This window comes from Echinops telfairi, unplaced genomic scaffold (assembly GCF_000313985.2).
Source record: "Echinops telfairi isolate 266 unplaced genomic scaffold, ASM31398v2 ScPeMD7_1;HRSCAF=3_0, whole genome shotgun sequence".
NCBI classification, from domain to species: Eukaryota; Metazoa; Chordata; class Mammalia; order Afrosoricida; family Tenrecidae; genus Echinops; species Echinops telfairi.
This window is the reverse complement of record NW_022103896.1, coordinates 57,668,892-57,685,686: the sequence shown is the minus strand read 5'-3', so window position 1 is coordinate 57,685,686 and position 16,795 is coordinate 57,668,892. Positions and strand designations below refer to the sequence as shown.

Genomic DNA, 16,795 nt, shown 5'->3' with positions numbered 1-16,795 from the left:
GGTTCAAGCAAAAAACATGTTAAAGGCTCTGAGAGCTCTGGACAGCCATGGCAGTGAGAGTCCTGGCTATAATTTCTGAGAAAAGATACATTGACACGTTCAACTGCTAACTGCAAGGACAGTGATTCAAACCTGCCAACTTCTCTGTGGGAGAAAGATGAGCCTCTCTGCTCCTGTAAAGATGTACAGCTGCAGAAACCCTAGGTAGGGTTGGTGTGTGTTAGCGTCAACTCAGTGGCAGTGTAGTATCCTGGTACTGGAGTTGTCAAGGATCTCATGTCATTTGGACACAGAATCAATGTCCCCTGAAGCAGCAATCAAGAAATCAAACTCTGCACTCCATTGTGGCAGAGGGGTTGGGGTCGGGGTGGGGGGGAATCTGCTGCAACAGAGCTCTTAAAGTGTTTTAAAAGCAAGGTGCCTCGGATCCAAGCCAGGGGATTTCTTCATCACCACCGCCATGGGTAAAAACGGCACAATCAGGAATCAGGAAGCTTAAAGAAGAACTGATGCATTTGAATTATGAAATTGGAGGAGAATACTGAATACACCCTGGATGGCCAGCAAAATAAATGAACTTGTGTTGGAAGAAGTACAGCCAGAATGCTTTCCAGAAACAAGGGAGGGAGACTCATTGCACCTATCTAGGACATGTTATCAGGAAGGGCCAGTGCCTGGAGAAAGACAGCATGTTTGGAAGAGCAGCGGGTCAGCTAAGTAGAAGACCCTCGGTGAGATGGATGGACATGGATGGACCCAGAGACCGCAACGAAGGGCTCAAACAGCAACGAGTGTGAGAATAGCTAGGGACCGGCTGTGTTTTGTTCGTCCATGCATTGGTATGAACAGTTTCGATGGCACCTAACAGCCAAATGTCCATGTTGAATAAAGCGGGCCCATGCCTTGTTTCTGTGTTAGAAATTGGATTTTTGACCTTGGGTATTGCACCGAAAAAGCTTGCCACCCCTGATCACTGACCTGAGTGGAACCACTGAACGCATCCACAGGCCCTCCTCCAATGAGGAAAAGAGATGCTCTTCCACCGACTTCAAACCCACGCGGGGATGATTGGAATCCACTAGGGCACTGTGGCAAACATTAGACCACACACGCAGAGGGAGGGGAGCCTGTCAGCCCGCCTGGGTCTCCTAAAGTGAGCCACTGCCTTGCACTTGCCGGTTCCTGGCAGACGAATTTCCAGAAAAGGGATTCCTCTGTCTGTCTGTCTGTCTCTCTCTCTCTCTCACACACACACCACGTTCACAAAGGCACACACGCTTGTAAGAAAGCATGTGTGTAGCCAGATAAGGAAAGCTCACTCATTGTACACATTTTTGCCCCCCACCCTGCCTCCGCGCACAAAATCCCAGACCCATTGGCTCCCTTCTCGTTCGTGAGCCATTCACCAAGTCCTGGGCTGCCTCCTGGGTGCGGGGCCTCGTCCCTCGAGCGAACAGTGCAGCAACTTGGCCGCCCTCTTTCTAGCCTTTCCATCCCTTCCACCGCCCGCCCGCCCTCCGTTCCCAGGGGCGGGCTGGCGCCCGGGGCGGAGGTCCGACGCCGGGTCCTCCCCGCCCCGGGAGCCGCGCCGCGGGGCGGGGCCGAGCCGGCGGCCAGGAAATGCCCAGGAGAGTGTGTCACCTGCCCGACTACTTGTTGATTTCCCAGGAGCGCCGCCCGCCGAGCCTGGGCCCCCCGTCTGTCTGTCTGTCTGGCCGGCGCGGCCCCGGGGAGCACCTGAGACACCCCCGGGACCACTCTCCGGACAAGTTCACAGCCATGAGCAAGTTGGGCAAGTTCTTTAAAGGGGGCGGCTCTTCTAAGAGCCGAGCTACTGCCAGCCCCCAGGAGGCCCTGGCCCGACTTCGGGAGACCGAGGAGATGCTGGGCAAGAAGCAGGAGTACCTGGAAAACCGCATCCAGAGAGAGCTCACCCTGGCCAAGAGGCACGGCACGCAGAACAAGCGAGGTAGGCTCGGGGGCTGGCCCTCGGCGCGTGAGCTCTCACCCACCTACCTCCAGCCCTTTCCTTGGGGACAGCCTGCTCCTCAGCATCCAGACTTTCCTGGCAGCCAGGTAGGACCTGTTTCTGTTTGGTGCAGTGATTGGTTTTGGCCTGCTCACCTCCAGGCCAGCACTTGCCAACCACCAGCGTGCTCCGCTGGAGAAAGAAGCGGGTTAGAGTCTCAGAAACCCACCAGAGCAGTTCTACCCAGCCCTTTAGGGCCACTGTGAGTCGGAAGACTCCATGGCAGGGAGCCTTGGTTTGGCACTGACCGCCAGGTCTGGGACTAGGGCGAGCTGATCGAGGCTTTTGATTAAAGCCACCATGTTTAAGGGCAAGTTTGTCATTACTGACTTATTTTATTTTTGTCCCCAGCCTCTATATCTCTCCACCCGTCTTTTTTTTTTTTTTTTTAATGTGTTAGGTATTATGTTCATTGTGATATTTTCTCTTTAGTTTTCGGTTTTAAAAACACAAGATAAAATTATGGCTTCTCTTGGTTATCCTTGATTGAAAGGGTCTTGGGTACCCCTTTCAAAGTTTACGCCCGATTCCCATCACCCTCGTCCCAGCCTTGCTGACCCTAAATTAACACCAGTTTTTCAAACACTCTGCTGGCGGTTTGTATACTGAGTCACACCTTTTAACTTATGCGCAAAACTTCAGTGAGACCTAGTGTAGTCTGTTCAGTTTTGGGTTGCACTCAGTGGGTGAAAACGTTTGCTGGCCACTGTGCAGTTCAAGTGGATGGGTGGGTGGTGGCTGGCCTGGAGGAACGAAGCTTCCCATCAGCGGTCTTTGCATAATTGCACACTGGACTTTGAGTCAGTAGTCATCTTGGAGCTCCTGTCACACTTTGGACCCTCTGTACTTTGCCAAACTTTATTGGTTTCTTCAGTTTATGGCTCTCACTACTCAGAACAGACACGGCAGAAAGCAGATTTAAACAGCAGCTGCGGCAGACACAGGGGGACCTTGGTGATGTGGTGGGCTCCACAGGAGCTGCGAACAACCATGTCAGTGGTCAAACACACCAGCCACATTACGGGCGGAAGAGGAGGCTGTCTGCTCCCACCAAGATGGAAAGTTTGGGAAACCCGAAGGGGAAGTTCGCCTGTAGGGTCCCTCTGAGTTGGCAGCAACTGGACAGCAGTGCGTAGTGACAGGTTGGCTGGAGGGTCAGCAGTTGGCACTTGCCCACTGTTCTGAGGGACAAAGAGGAGGCTTAGAAAGATGATGCCTTCTACATTCATAAAGACTTATAGTCTCAGAAACTGCAAAGCCGCAGTCTTCTCTGTCCTGTAATGGGTGGATCACACGTCGCTAACCATGAGGTTAGCAGTTTGAAACCATTGGCCGCTCTGCAGGAGAATTCTGAGGCTGTCTACTCCCGTAAAGAGTTACAGCCTAGGAAACTCACAGGAGGCAGTTTTACTTTGTCCTACGGGGTCCCTATGAATGGGATTCGACTCGATGGCAGTGAGTGTGTGTGTTTTTTTGGATAGGGTCGCTATGGGCGGTGGCGGTGGATGTATGTGTGTGTGTGTTTTAAGTTGGGTGGCATATATAAAAACTCAGGGAGTAGTTGAAGTAGTTTACTATTGTGCTCTGTGTCAACTGGCAGGCACAGAAATACAAGTGGCAACACATGTCTGCACATCACCAATTCCTGGATATTTCCACTCTGACAGTGGAGTTTCGTGAGACGAAAGGAAGCCTTAGGAAGACAGTTTACCCTGCATGCTACTACCATTGTTTAACCCTGCAAAGGAAGAGTGGCTCATGGCATTGACTGAAAAGCCTTGCCGTTTTCCCATAAAAGTCTGCCTACTGCATGTGTGCCCACTTTTATCCACAGTCTAAAGGACACGTTTCATTTCTCGGTGCTGTTGCAGAAAACTCTTGTCCTATTGTGGAGCTCAACGTGAGTGCCTATGTTTAGTTTATGTTGGGACATATCGTGGGAAGGTAGGGAACGGCAATTTCTAAAGACACGCCACGCCATCATGGCTTGCTGATGGCCATTGGTCATTTTGTTACTTACCCCTTTGCTTCATTTGATAGGCACTCTGACATGTGCTTTAAAAAGTTTTTCCCCCTTCCCTTCTTTCTGTTACCTGTTTGTTGTCATAACTAGCTTTATCTACAGTGGTTGCTTGGTAAATATTGTTTGTTTTTTAAAAAAATCTGAAAATTTGCACATCTGCTTCAAGGAAGTAATAAAAACATAGATTTTCCTTTAGAAGATAAGAATGTAAAATGAGATGGGCTTTATGGACACTTTTCAGAAGTGTTCTCCAATTAGCAAGGTACTAAAGTGTATTCCATGCAGACTTCAAAAATAAAGACAAAATTGAAAAATAACTTAACCCAAACCTCTGTCAGCAAGTCGGTCCCAGCTCATCCCAGCTCATCGGGACCCACTCTAGGGTTTCCACGGCAGTACATCTTCACCAGCGCAGAAAGCCTCATCTTTCTCCCCCGGAGGAGCTGGTGAGCTCCACAGTGAGCCTGCAGGGCAGGGTAGAACTGTCCCTCCCTGGGAGTCTCCAAGACTATAGCTCTCTATCGGGGTAGAAAGTCCTGGCTAATGGTTTTGAACTGCTGACCTTGCAGTTAGCAGGCCAATACCTACCCACTGTGCTCCCAGGGCTCCAGTAGTGCCACCACACGTAGTAAAATAAAGCTCAAGTAAAACAACAACAACAACAACAACCGGTTGCCCTGTCGTTGATTCAGTGCTTTAGAGGGGAACTGTGCTCTGCGGGGCTTTGCAGTGGTTGTGTTTCTTAAAGCAGATCCCCGGGGCCCTTCTTCTCCCAGATGCCTCAGGTGGACCCCAGCCTCCCTCAGCAGGCAAGCATGTTGATGGTTTGCACCACCCGGCGGCCACTCCAAACCCAGCCTCAAAGGAACGCACACCCAACCGGTGCCATCAAATCAGTGCCAGCTCATGGCAGCCCCTGTGTGTGTCAGAGGGGGACAGCTCCAGGGGGGTTGCAATGGCTGATTGCTCAGAAGTAGATTTGCCAGGCCTTTGTCTCAGGTGCTTTTGCATGGACTTGAGCTGCCAACTTGTGGGGAGCAACTCTTCTTTAAATGGGTCCCGTGTTACACAATCCTACTGTTGTTAACACCTAGGTAATTTATGTTATAATCACAGGGACACAATGTGGGAGTATGTGCGGTTATTAATATTTTCCTTCAATGCTAGTTGCTCAGCTAAAATGTTGGCAAGGCTTCACGGCCTTTGAGTGGCCAGCTAGCAGTATTCCAGAAGGGCCACTCCCTTAACCTCTGCACGCTCTTTAGCTATCTAAAGCTGCACAAAAACCAAAACTCAGACAACTAGTAGACTGAATTCAACCTGGGTTTTAATTAGCCTAATACATGTTACAAATGAGAATGTGTGTGTGCGTGTGAGTGTGTGAAGTTAAGAACATGATGCTTGGTGCAGTAGAAGTGCAGTGAAAAAGAGAAAGCCCATTTGTAGGCCACTGGACATCCCCTTACAGAAGGGTCTCGGGGAGGAAACGAGCCAGTCAGGGTGCGATGTAGCAATGATGAAAGATACAACTTTCCTCTAGTTCCTAAATGCTTCCTCTTCCCCTACTATCAATGACCCGAATTCTATCTTGCAAATCTGGCTAGACCAGAGAATAAACACTGGTACAGATAGGAACTGGAAACACAGGGAATCCAGGATGGATGATCCCTCCAGTGGTGTGAGTGGCGATACTGGGAGGGTGGAGGGAGAGTGGGTTGGAAAGGGGGAACCGATTACAAGGATCTACATGTGACCTCCTCCCTGGGGGACAGACAACAGAAAAGTGGGTGAAGGGAGATGTTGGGCAGGGCAAGATATGACAGAATAATAATTTATAAATTATTAAGGATTCATGAGGAAGGGGTGAGCGGGGAGGGAGGGGAAAAGTGAGGAGCTGATGCCAGGGGTTTAAGTGGAGAGCAAATGTTTTGAGAATGATGAGGGCAATGAATGTACAAATGTGCTTTACACAATTGATGTATGTATGGATTGTGATAAGAATTGAATGAGCCCCTAATAAAATAATTAAAAAAAGAAAAAGAGGAAGACCCTCCATGAGATGGACTGAAATAGTGATTGCAACAATGGGCTATAAGAGCCATTGTGAGGATGGCACAGCACCATGCAGTGTTTCATTCTGTTTTACGTAGTGTCGCTGTGAGTCGTGACTGACTCCAGGGCACCAACAAAAGCAACATGGCATTGTAAAAATGTGTACACTGTGAGTCAGGGTTGACTTGGTGGCAGGGAGAAAAATGTGGACCAGCTAAAGTAGTGTAGGGACAGTCACTTCTTACCTATGCATTGTTCACAAGAATCTTCCAGGTATATAATTAAGTTACCACCAGGATGTTACTTGAGGCGGGAGTTCATGCATCCAGCATCAAGTCTGTAGGTCAGGGGCATTTCTGATCGGGAGTATTTCCCTGAGGGCATAAAACGCAGTCTTGGAATGGCTCTGTCTGCCTTCAGGGCACCAGGTATATGTAAGGAGGCCCCTGGAAGCATGTGGGCTGAGGCTTCACTGAACTCCCCCAGCAGGCTAAACGTATCTTTGGCTTGCTTGAAAACATTGTTTGCATCATAAGTGTGTCAGTATATTCAGGGTTTCATCTGAAACTTGCTTTCATTTTAACTCGGTAGCAAAATTGTGCAGGGGTAGCTAACTCGCCTCACCTCAAAGCTTATTGCAATTTCTGTAATGTAAATCTTGCTTAAAACTATATAGAATCTGCTGTGTGGAAAAGCAAACTTCTTCTACATCACTTAAGTCTTTTTTCTACTTCCGATTTCCGTCATCTGGAACAGTTCTCAAGCTTGGCTGAATAATGAAGGTCATTTAAAACCTTTTAGATCACCACCATGTTTTTAAAGTATTTTTGGTGGCATAGTGGTTATGTGTCGGGCTGCTAATTACAAGGTCTGCAGTTCAAAACCACCAGACCATTTGAGGTTTTCTACACCCATAAAGAGTTACAGTCTATAAATAGTTCCAGATCTGTTGACCTTTATGAGTATTTTGCTGTCGGGTCTGATGAGGTGCCTTTGTTTTGTTTTGTTTTTGTGTTCATTATTGTTTTTATCTAGATAAGATAGGCAGGAGAAATAATCCAGAGGAGAAAACAATGGGACCATCTGTTCTGGGGGGGATGCAGTGAAGGGGATTAGGGTGGGGGGAGAAGAGAGGAGCCAACAAACTCAGGGACAAGGGAACAACAATTGCTCTAAATTTGATGGCAAGAAGGGCGTAGGATGCCTGGTGGGGCTTGATCAAGTGCAGTGTATCCCAGAGGAATTACTGAAAGTCGAATGAAGGTCAAACATGATAGTGGGACAAGAGGAAAGTAAAAAGAAACAGAGGAAAGAACTAGGAGGCAAAGGGCATTCATAGAGGTCTAAATACAGGCATGTACATATGTAAATATATTTATATAATGATAAAGAAATAGATCTATGTACATATACTTATATTTTAAGTATTAAGGTAGCAGATGGACATTGGGCCTCTACTCAAGGACTCCCTTAACACAAGAACACTTTATTCTAATAACCTGGCATTCTGTGATGCTCACCTTCCTGACACCATTGCTGAAGAAAAAATGGGTGCATAAGCAAATGTGGTGAAAAAAGCTTATGGTGCCTGACTATCAAAAGATATAGCATGCCATCTAGCTGAGAAGCAACAAAGCCCACATGGAAGAAGAACACCAGCTTGTGTGATCATGGGATATCAATGGTATCAGGTATCAAAGACCCAGAACAAACAATCATATCAATGTGAATGAGGGGGAGGGCAGAGTGGAGACCCAAAGCCCATGTGTGGACAATTGGACATCCCCTCGCAGAAGGGTCACAGGGAAGAAACTAGCCAGTCAGGGTGCAGGGTAGCAACAATGCAACATACAACTTTCCTCTAGTTCTTTAATACTCCCTCCACCCACTATCATGACCCCAATCCTACCTTACAAATCTGGCTAGACTAGAGCATGTACACTGGTACGGATAAGAGCTTGCAACACTGGGAATCCAGGACAGATAAACCCCCCAGCACCAATAAGGAGGGGAGGGAGAAGGTGGGGGAGAAAGGAGGAACTGATCACAACGATCCATGTATAACTCTCCCCCTGGCCCCCCAGAACAGAACAACAGAAAAGTGGGTGAAGGAGCATACTACATGCCGATAATAATAATTTATGAATTATCAAGTGTTCATGAGGGAGCATAATACATGCCGATAATAATAATTTATGAATTATCAAGTGTTCATGAGGGAGGGAGGGTGGGGAAGGGAGCAGACAAATGAGGAGCTGACACCAAGGCCTCAAGCAGAAAGAAAATGTTTTGAGAATGATGACGGCAACATATGTACAAATGTGCTTGACACAATGCATGGTTGGATTGTTATAAGAGTGGTAAGATCCCCCAATAAAACAATTTTTAAAAAAGAATAAGAAATGCACACACATCCACACACACAGAGTTACATAGAGTCTTGGAGACCCACAGGGACAGTCTGCCCTGTCCTATAGGGTCACTGTGAATCTGAGTGGACTCGATGACAGTGAGCTGGGTTTCGCTATTTCCCTGTAGAAGTGGTTCTGAATCCCAGAGACCTTGTGGACAACAGCAGGGAACACTGCCCGGTCCTGCACCGTGCTCGCCACATTGTGTTCCTCCTCATTGTGACAGCCACCGTGTCAGGCTGTCTTGCTGAGGGCCTTCCTCCATTTTTAACGAGCTTATACTTCCATGTACTCTGATCTACTAGGATGGGTGGGAGTTTCACATCAGCATTTCTTTTTGAAACGCCCCTCACCCCGATGATTCTGCCCTGTGGCCAGGGTTAAGGATTAGGAACCTAAATGCACAGCATGCTAATGAGGTAGAAAACTAGGGTCTTATGGTGCTTCTGACATTTGCCCACAGGGCCCCCATGGTCAATGATGGCACGCGGATATCTCTTTCACTGGAATAGCCAAGAACAGAGCAGTTACTGTACTTTGAAATCTGGAGGGAATCAATATATGCCACCCACCTTACAGTCCTGTCTCCTAGTTTCTCTGCTGTTGTCCTTTCTATAATGTCACTAACAGATGGTCATCTGGCTTTTGCTTAAATATATCCCCACTCGACTTTTGTACTTAGGGCGTTGTTATTGTTACTGTTGTTAGGTGCCATTGAGCCTGTTCTAACCCATAGCGACCCTGTGCACAACCGAAGGAAACACTGCGTGGTCCTGCTCCAGCCTCACAATTGTTCCTATTCTTGAGCCTGTTGTTGCAAGCACTGGGTTAACCCAGCTCATCAAGGGCTGTTCCCCGCTCCCCCCCAACTGTCCCTCTCTTTTACCAGTCTCTTCTGACAATATGTCCAAAGTATGTTACACAAAGTCTCGCCAGCCTTGTCTCCAAGGAGCATTCCGGCTGTAGACTGCAGAAATATGAGCCGTTAACAAATAGTGATTCTGCTTCTGGTAGTAGGAACAGCCTGGAAGCCTGTGCTGTATTATTTGAAAACTTTTCAGACCTGGAGGGACCACTCTCTGCCCTGTTTTCTCCCTTGCCCATTTCTATTGCTTCTTCCTATTATCCCTCCTTCATCATCAGGCAGGTACTTGGTTGAGACAATTATATTCAACTTCCTGTGTTGACTCTTGAAATAGTTCAGGAATTACTGACAGCTTCCCCTTCGACACATTTGTTAGAAAGGAAATTGATGTTTTAGTTGGACTTCAAAATAGGTAGCCCTGCTATCAAAAGATGTAGTGTCTGGGGTCTTAAAGGCTTGACGTTAAATAAGCAGCCATCTAGCAGGGAAGTAAATAAGCCCACATGGAAGAAGCACACAAGCCTGTGTGATCATGAGGTGTTGATGGAATCAGGTAACAGGCACCAGAAAACCCAAAACAACAACAACAAAAACATATTGTTGAGAAGGGGGGCTGGAACAGAGACTGAAAACCCATCTGTAGACAATGGGACATCCCTTCACAGAAGGGTCACAAGGAAGGGATGAGACAACCAGGGTGTTGTCTAGCACTGATGAAACACACAATATGCCTCTGGTTCCTTGAGGCTTCCTCAGCCCCACTACCATGACCCCAGTCCTGCCTTTCACTGAGGGCTAGACTGGAGCATGCGCACAGGTACAGATGAGAGCTCAGGAAACATGGAATCCAGGTCAGATAAACCCTTAGGAACAGAAATGGGCACAGTAATACCAGGAGGGTAGGGGGAATGTGGGGAGTGGAAGGGAGGAAAAGGGAACCGATTGCAATGATCAACACATAACCACCCCACCTCCCCACCCCCACCCAGGGGGAACCACAGAAATCATGGGGGAAAGGCGACAGCAGCTGGTGTAAAATATGAAAATAATAATAGTTTATAATTTACCAAGGGGTCACAAGGGTGGGATGAGGGAGGTAGGTTAAAAAGAGAAGCTGATACCAAGAGTTCAAATAGAAAGTAAATGTTTAATAAATGATGGCAACATGTGTACAAATATGCTCGATACAATTGATGTATGGATTGTTGTAAGAGCTGTAAGAGCCCCCAATAAAATGATTTAACAGAAAAAGAAAAAAGATAGCCCTGGGTTTCATTCCCAGCCCTGTCCCGCCACGTAGATGTTGTGTGATCAGTTCATTAGTCTCTCTGATATCATCTTGGTTTTGTCATCTGCATAATGGGGATGATAAAATTGTGAGGATTAGTGGCATTATTGTGCAATGATCTAATAGAGTGCTCTGAATGTACAGTAGCGGTTGCTCATGGGCATGTCAAAGTCGGACAGTGAATTAGGAAGCCTGCAGAAGAATCTATGCATTCCAATTGCGGTGCTGGAGAAGAAGACCACGGAGCGCCAAAGAACAAAACAGGTTGTCCGGCAAGAAGGCAAGGACGGTGAGCCTTCGTGTTATGTTCTTTGGGCATGTTGTCAGGGGTGACTGATCCCTGGGGAGGAACCTCATGCTTGGTACTGTGGATGGGCGTTGGAAACAAGATTGGCTGCCACCATGGCTGCCACATGGGCTCGGGCAGAGGCACCACCGCGAGGCTGGCCCAGGGCCGGGCGGGGTTTCGTTCTGTTGGGAATAGGGTTGCTATGGGACAGAACCGACTGATGGCACTTACCAACAGCAGGGCTAACAGTAGACCTCCTCCCCTACCCCCTCTGTTTTTGGTTTGTTTTGCTTTTAAGCTGAAATCTACTTCATAGTAAATTTTACTCTTGGACCCAAGCTTTCTCCTTTGGAACAACATTGAATGAGGCTACTCTATCTGTTACTCACATATCTGAGGAAACACTCCTTTCTTTTCTAGGTCTCCTGTTCCTCAACCTTCACCTTTTTTACTGCCTCGGTTACCCTTTACTTCCAGAGGTTTGCTTGCCATGGTTGGGAGAATTATTCCCTCCCAAAAAACAAAACCAAAGTCATTGCTAGTGTGTTGATTCCCATTAATAGTAACCCTTTAAGACAGAATAGACTTGACCCTGTGGGTTTCTGAGAGAGGAACTCTTCATGGAAGTAGAAAGCCTCATCCTCTTTCTCCTGAGGAGTGGCTGGTGGTTTTGAACCACTGACCTTGTGGTTAGCAGCCTGATGTATAACACACTACTTCAGGGGCAAGCAAATGAGCCCCTGGGTCATATTTGTGTAAGCAGTGTGGGGGGGGGCAGACTCATTGCCCCTGAGTTAATTTTGACTCATCGTGACCCTACAGGAACAGAGAACTGCCCTTGTGTGTTACTGAGACTGTAACTCTTTCTGGAAGGAAAGTCTCATCATCTTTCTCTCGTGGAGCAGCTGGTGGTTTTGAACCGCTCATCTTGTGGTTAACAACCTGAGTTAGTTAATTGTGCCAGCCTGGCCGATAATCACATGTGGGGCTAATTGAAAGGCGGAAGGATAAATGGGTGGTGAGCCTCGCCTTGCTAGTTATCAGGTCTCTTGTTTTGTGATGGTTGCACCGGGTGCAGCTGCCTTAGCAGTTCCCTGCTTCAGCTTGCAAGATTGACTTCCTACAAGACATCCCCAAGGAGAAGCTACATGGACCTATCCCAATGCAGCCCTGAGTCCTGGAGCAGCCCTGTGGAGACCCCTGCTAGTGCTGAGATGCTTGTTCGTTCACTGACTCAGCTTTCCACCTGCAGTTGGCATCATTGCCTCTGTTTTGTGAGGTGGAGGACTTTGTGGACTGGTGTTGGGTAAATGGGTTAATGTTGGACTTGTGGGCTTGGGCAGCATTGGGTTGGGATGTTTTCGTGGTGCACATTTTCTTTACATAAAACTCTCTTATACATGAGTTGCTGTGGATTTGTTTCTCTAAAGTACCTAGACTAATACACAACCCAATGCACAAGCATTATGCCACGAGGGCAACCAGTGAGTGGTCCCCTTAAATCCGGTGCTTCAGGTGCTCTCTCCTCCCTGGACTGACCCTGTTTCTTACCTTTCCCTGGGTTGGGCAGCAACCCCAAAGGTGTAATTATAGGGGAAAAGGGCAGATCCTGTCTGAGGCTGTCAGTAAGCCTTGGGCTGCTGAGAACTGGGGCTCACAGAGACGAAAGGTTGAGACAGATGAGGGCAAATCTGGACCCAACCCCTACTTAGTCTCAGCACATAGGATTCCAGTGAAAATCAGCTGCAGAAGCAATTCAACCTCTTCATCAAGTGTCTGCTTGGCAAAAGGACTCCTTAAGCTGGGGAATGCTCCACTTAAGTAAGGTTTTTTTTACAATTTTTAATTATCAATTGTTTTAAGCAAGGATGAATTTGCTCTCAGGAGCATGGTCTTCCTTGGAGTGTGAAGATGGGGGGGCGTGGGGTGGGGAAGGGGAGACATGCAGGCAAAAAGTCCACACCTTTCACTTACTGGGAGGTTAAGTCTTGAGATTCCTTGTTATTAGAGTTGTCATATTGCTAAATTCTGCCACTCTCAGAAGGACCTTTGCGTAAAGAAAGCAGCCACAGCATCGGCGGGCTGAAAGTCCAAGTGGTGAGGCTGAAAGTGTGGCTCTGGAAATGCAAGATAGCTGTAGACTGCAGGGCCCTGGTGGATGTTCCCCGGGGAGATATAACTTACTGAGTGACCTCATTTTTTGAGAGCCTTGCTCAAAATATAGTCTTCAGATTGCCAGTATCAGAATTCCTTGATGGTGCCTATTAAATGTACACTCACACGTATCCCCATCTAAAGATTGCTTTTCAGTACGTGGGGTACAGGCTCTAGACACCTGAACCGTTAACAGATAATTTATTATTCTGTTGCCCCTTGGAGCTTGAAAACCTAGGCTGTATTATTCAAAAGTGGTTGGACAGGATGGGAAAACTCTGGTATTCTGTTTTCTTCTCCCACTTAGGCCCTATGGTTTCTTCCCCTCCCCGTCCCTACCCTTTCACAGATACTGGGATGAGATAAATGTAGTCACCTTCCTCTGTTCACCCCTGAAATATTTTAGGAGCTTCTGACAGGTTCGCATTGCTCAGTTCACCGCTCTGGACTTGATTGCAATTCATAGCAGTGCTATAGAACAGAGTGGAACTGCCCCGATGAGTTTCTGACACTATACATCTTTATGGGAACTGTAAACCTCCTCTTTCTTCCCAGAGTGGCTGGTGGTTTCGAATTGCTGACCTTGGGGCCAGCAGCCCAAATTGTAGCTCACCATGCACCAGGGCTCCAACCATCTCCTTAGCTACCTGAAGTACATTTCTTTAGAGACATCTTCTCTTCTCATTTCTCCAAGAATACTCCAATATATGTTAACGTCCTAAGATCATACTACATGCACATGCTTGGGTCTCACACATGCAGGCCTGGGAACTGATGAGTCCATGTTGGCAGGTCTATCAGTTGGTGGTGTGTTAGCTCCATCAGGTACTGTAACTCCACCTGGTTATGAAGGGTCTCCAAGTTACCCCTGTGTTCTCACCATTGCTGTGCTTGTGGTGGATTATCTGATTTTATTCTAGGACTACACTGTGTACTCTAAGACCTAGAACAAGACCAAAATTGATCCTTGGGACATGAACAAAATGCTTGGGGGTGAATCTTAGAGTCCAGACAGCTATCTCGTTGTTTCCTTGAAAAGACAGCTCACCAGGTCCCACAATTCCCTTCTCTCCCCTCAGTAGTTCCCTGTTGGACTTTCAGCCCCTAATTAGGGAATCTAAAGGATCTGAGGAGAGGCCTGGTGGTGCAGTGGGTTAGATGCTGGGTTGCTAACCACAAAGAGTTGAGCAAGTTGAGTTGCCCCACAGGCAAGCAGTGAGGCTCCCCACTCCCATGACGAATACAATCTTGCAAGCCCACTGGGGTAGTTCTTCCCTGCCCGCCTGGGTGGCTGTAAGTTGCAATCGACTTGATGGCAGTGAGCTTGAATTTTTTCTTTGAAAACATTGGAACCAGTTCTGGGAGCTTTGTTCACTTAAGCTCAAGTGTTAGACTCCTCCTTTTCTTCCCTCCCACATCCCCCTGAGCACTGGCAGAAAGGTCCCCTTCCATTAAGTATTGACCAATACAGAGTGTCCTGGGGTGGTGATCTCTTTCGTTCTTTTAATAAGCCTGTATTGGCGCATGTTCTTTCAGTGGCCAGATACTGGCTTTCCCCACATTGGACTGGAAACAGTGGGCCAGTTGGGCCCACTCTCCGTCTTTCAATCCTAGTAGGCTTTCATCCAGTCTTATGCATCTGTTTCTCTGAAGTAAACATCATCTAACTGTTAGTTGCCTTAAATTTATCAAGATCTTTTGAACTCCAATTTTATTACTTTAGAGATGAGCTATTTCTGTTAGAGGAATCAGCTACAAATTTAATCAACGGCATATCGTCAAAACACTGAACAAGGCAGGACAGATAAGGAGTGCCACTTCAATCCACCATCACTGCCTCGTGATGGCAAGAGCTTCATGCAAGAGTCAGCTGAAGTATGAAGCCCAGCCACCAGGTCCCTACTCAGGGTTCAGGTGTTTGCCCACCTGTCGATACTCCTGACACACAGATCATCTTGTTTTTGCTAACCTTTTCTCATTTCTCCAATATATTGTGAATTGGATTTCTAAGATCATAGTACATTCATACACTTCTGGTTCATAAACGCAGGTCTGGGAATAGATGGTGTGTGAGCTCCATCAGCTGGCACCCCAGGAGACTCTGTTCCTAGAGGTCTGGGATAAGATTCAAGACTGACGTGCAAGCTGTCCGGATGATTGTGATGTGCAGTCTGGTTAGCAGACCAGTGGGTGGTCTCTGGTGTTCCCTTGATTCAGCATCCAGTAATTCAGAGGAAACAAAGGTCAGAGATTAACTTAGCAGTTTTGATCTTTGTGATCTCATGCTGCTTCTAGTGACCACCTTCTCTTCCAGCTCCCCAGATGCTGCAGCCAGAGGATGTCTGTTCTACAGTTGTCCTCTCAATTATCAGAGACCAAGGGTTTTGATCTCTGGCTAGAAGGGTCACTCACTGCCATCGAGTTGATTCAGACTCACACTGGCCCTATCAAGCTACATGATGGAGAGGCTGTAAGTCTTTCCGGAGCAGGTGGCCTTACCTCTTTTTTGGCTGATGGTTTTGGACCACCCACCTTGTGGTTCGCTGTCTGAGGCTCACCAGATCGCCTCCCCAGGCCTCCTTCAAGAAGGGTCATTGGAACTCTTTCTTAGGTTATATAGCATGGCACCTGTTTTGAAAGATATTGGTTTTTTCCTTCATGATTAAAAAAAAATAAACATTGCGACATTTGTTATTAAGATTCTGTAACTAAATTCCACAGGGTTGAATAATGGAGCACATTTTGACAAATGTTTATGTGAAACAAGTACTATAATTTTCTTTGATTTGTACTTTTGTGCAATTTGGTGAATTGGTTACAAGGCAATAAAATATGGTAGAAAATGTCCTACGGAAGCTCAGTTATGACAAAGTGGTAATATTATACAATCCCCCAGAACCATGACAAAAGAGTTCTGGATTACTAGTGTGTTTCTCTGTATTTAGTACTCTTTCAGATCATTTTCAGGCAACAGAAAAGACATGGAAGCCAGAGAGATCGAACAAAGAAATCAATACTGAGTTTTTGTTTTTAGTTCTATTTCGGGGTCAGGTTTGGAAAGGGCATTAATAATCGCCTCTGCTGTTCATTTTGTTTGCAGTAGGCTTATTTCTCTTTAGATACTTAAATATAATTTTATTGGCATATACTTCATGTGTCATACAATTTAATCATTTTATCATATTAAGAAGAGTTATGCAATCATCACCACAATCAATTTTCTGTTTCTACTTTTAATGTACAAAACTACCTTGAAATCTGTAGGTAATAATATTTTCTTTGCTTGCTTGGTTTTTTTTTTTTAGCATATTTTGAATTCTCTGCCTTAGTAAACTATAACCAGAAATTTTAGCAAAAGTGGTCATCTAATTTCTCCTCTTTGGAACAAACTTCAGGAATATGATTTAAATGTTAAGCATGCTATCAGTCATATTTTGGCTTTCCTATCAGAGACTGATTCCTTACTTCAGACAGGTAGTGCTCCTAGAGAATCATTCATGGCAAATCTGTAGGGCCTCGTCTAAAATGTATACGGTCAGCCGCAAAGCAGTAAGAATTTGGCCCACTGGCTCTTCAGTCTCATTTAGGTCATTGATAAGGTTAGCAGTCTTTTTCCAGAGATTTCCATCTTGTGATACTCCTGGACTAGCAGCCCCGGCTACCACCCACTCCCCTGCCCCCCCC

The 16,795-nt window shown here is 46.7% G+C and overlaps 1 protein-coding gene across 1 annotated transcript in view; it reads left to right on the top strand.

Annotated features, from left to right (window-relative positions):
* Positions 1-1,680: 1,680 nt before the first annotated feature.
* Positions 1,681-16,795, top strand: part of CHMP4C (charged multivesicular body protein 4C) — a 33,780-nt gene continuing 18,665 nt past the window's right edge. Inside the window, exon 1 of the mRNA XM_004697490.2 lies at positions 1,681-1,969. Coding sequence (XP_004697547.1) covers positions 1,780-1,969 — 190 coding nt within the window. The 5' untranslated portion in view covers positions 1,681-1,779. The remainder of the gene's footprint in view (positions 1,970-16,795) is intronic.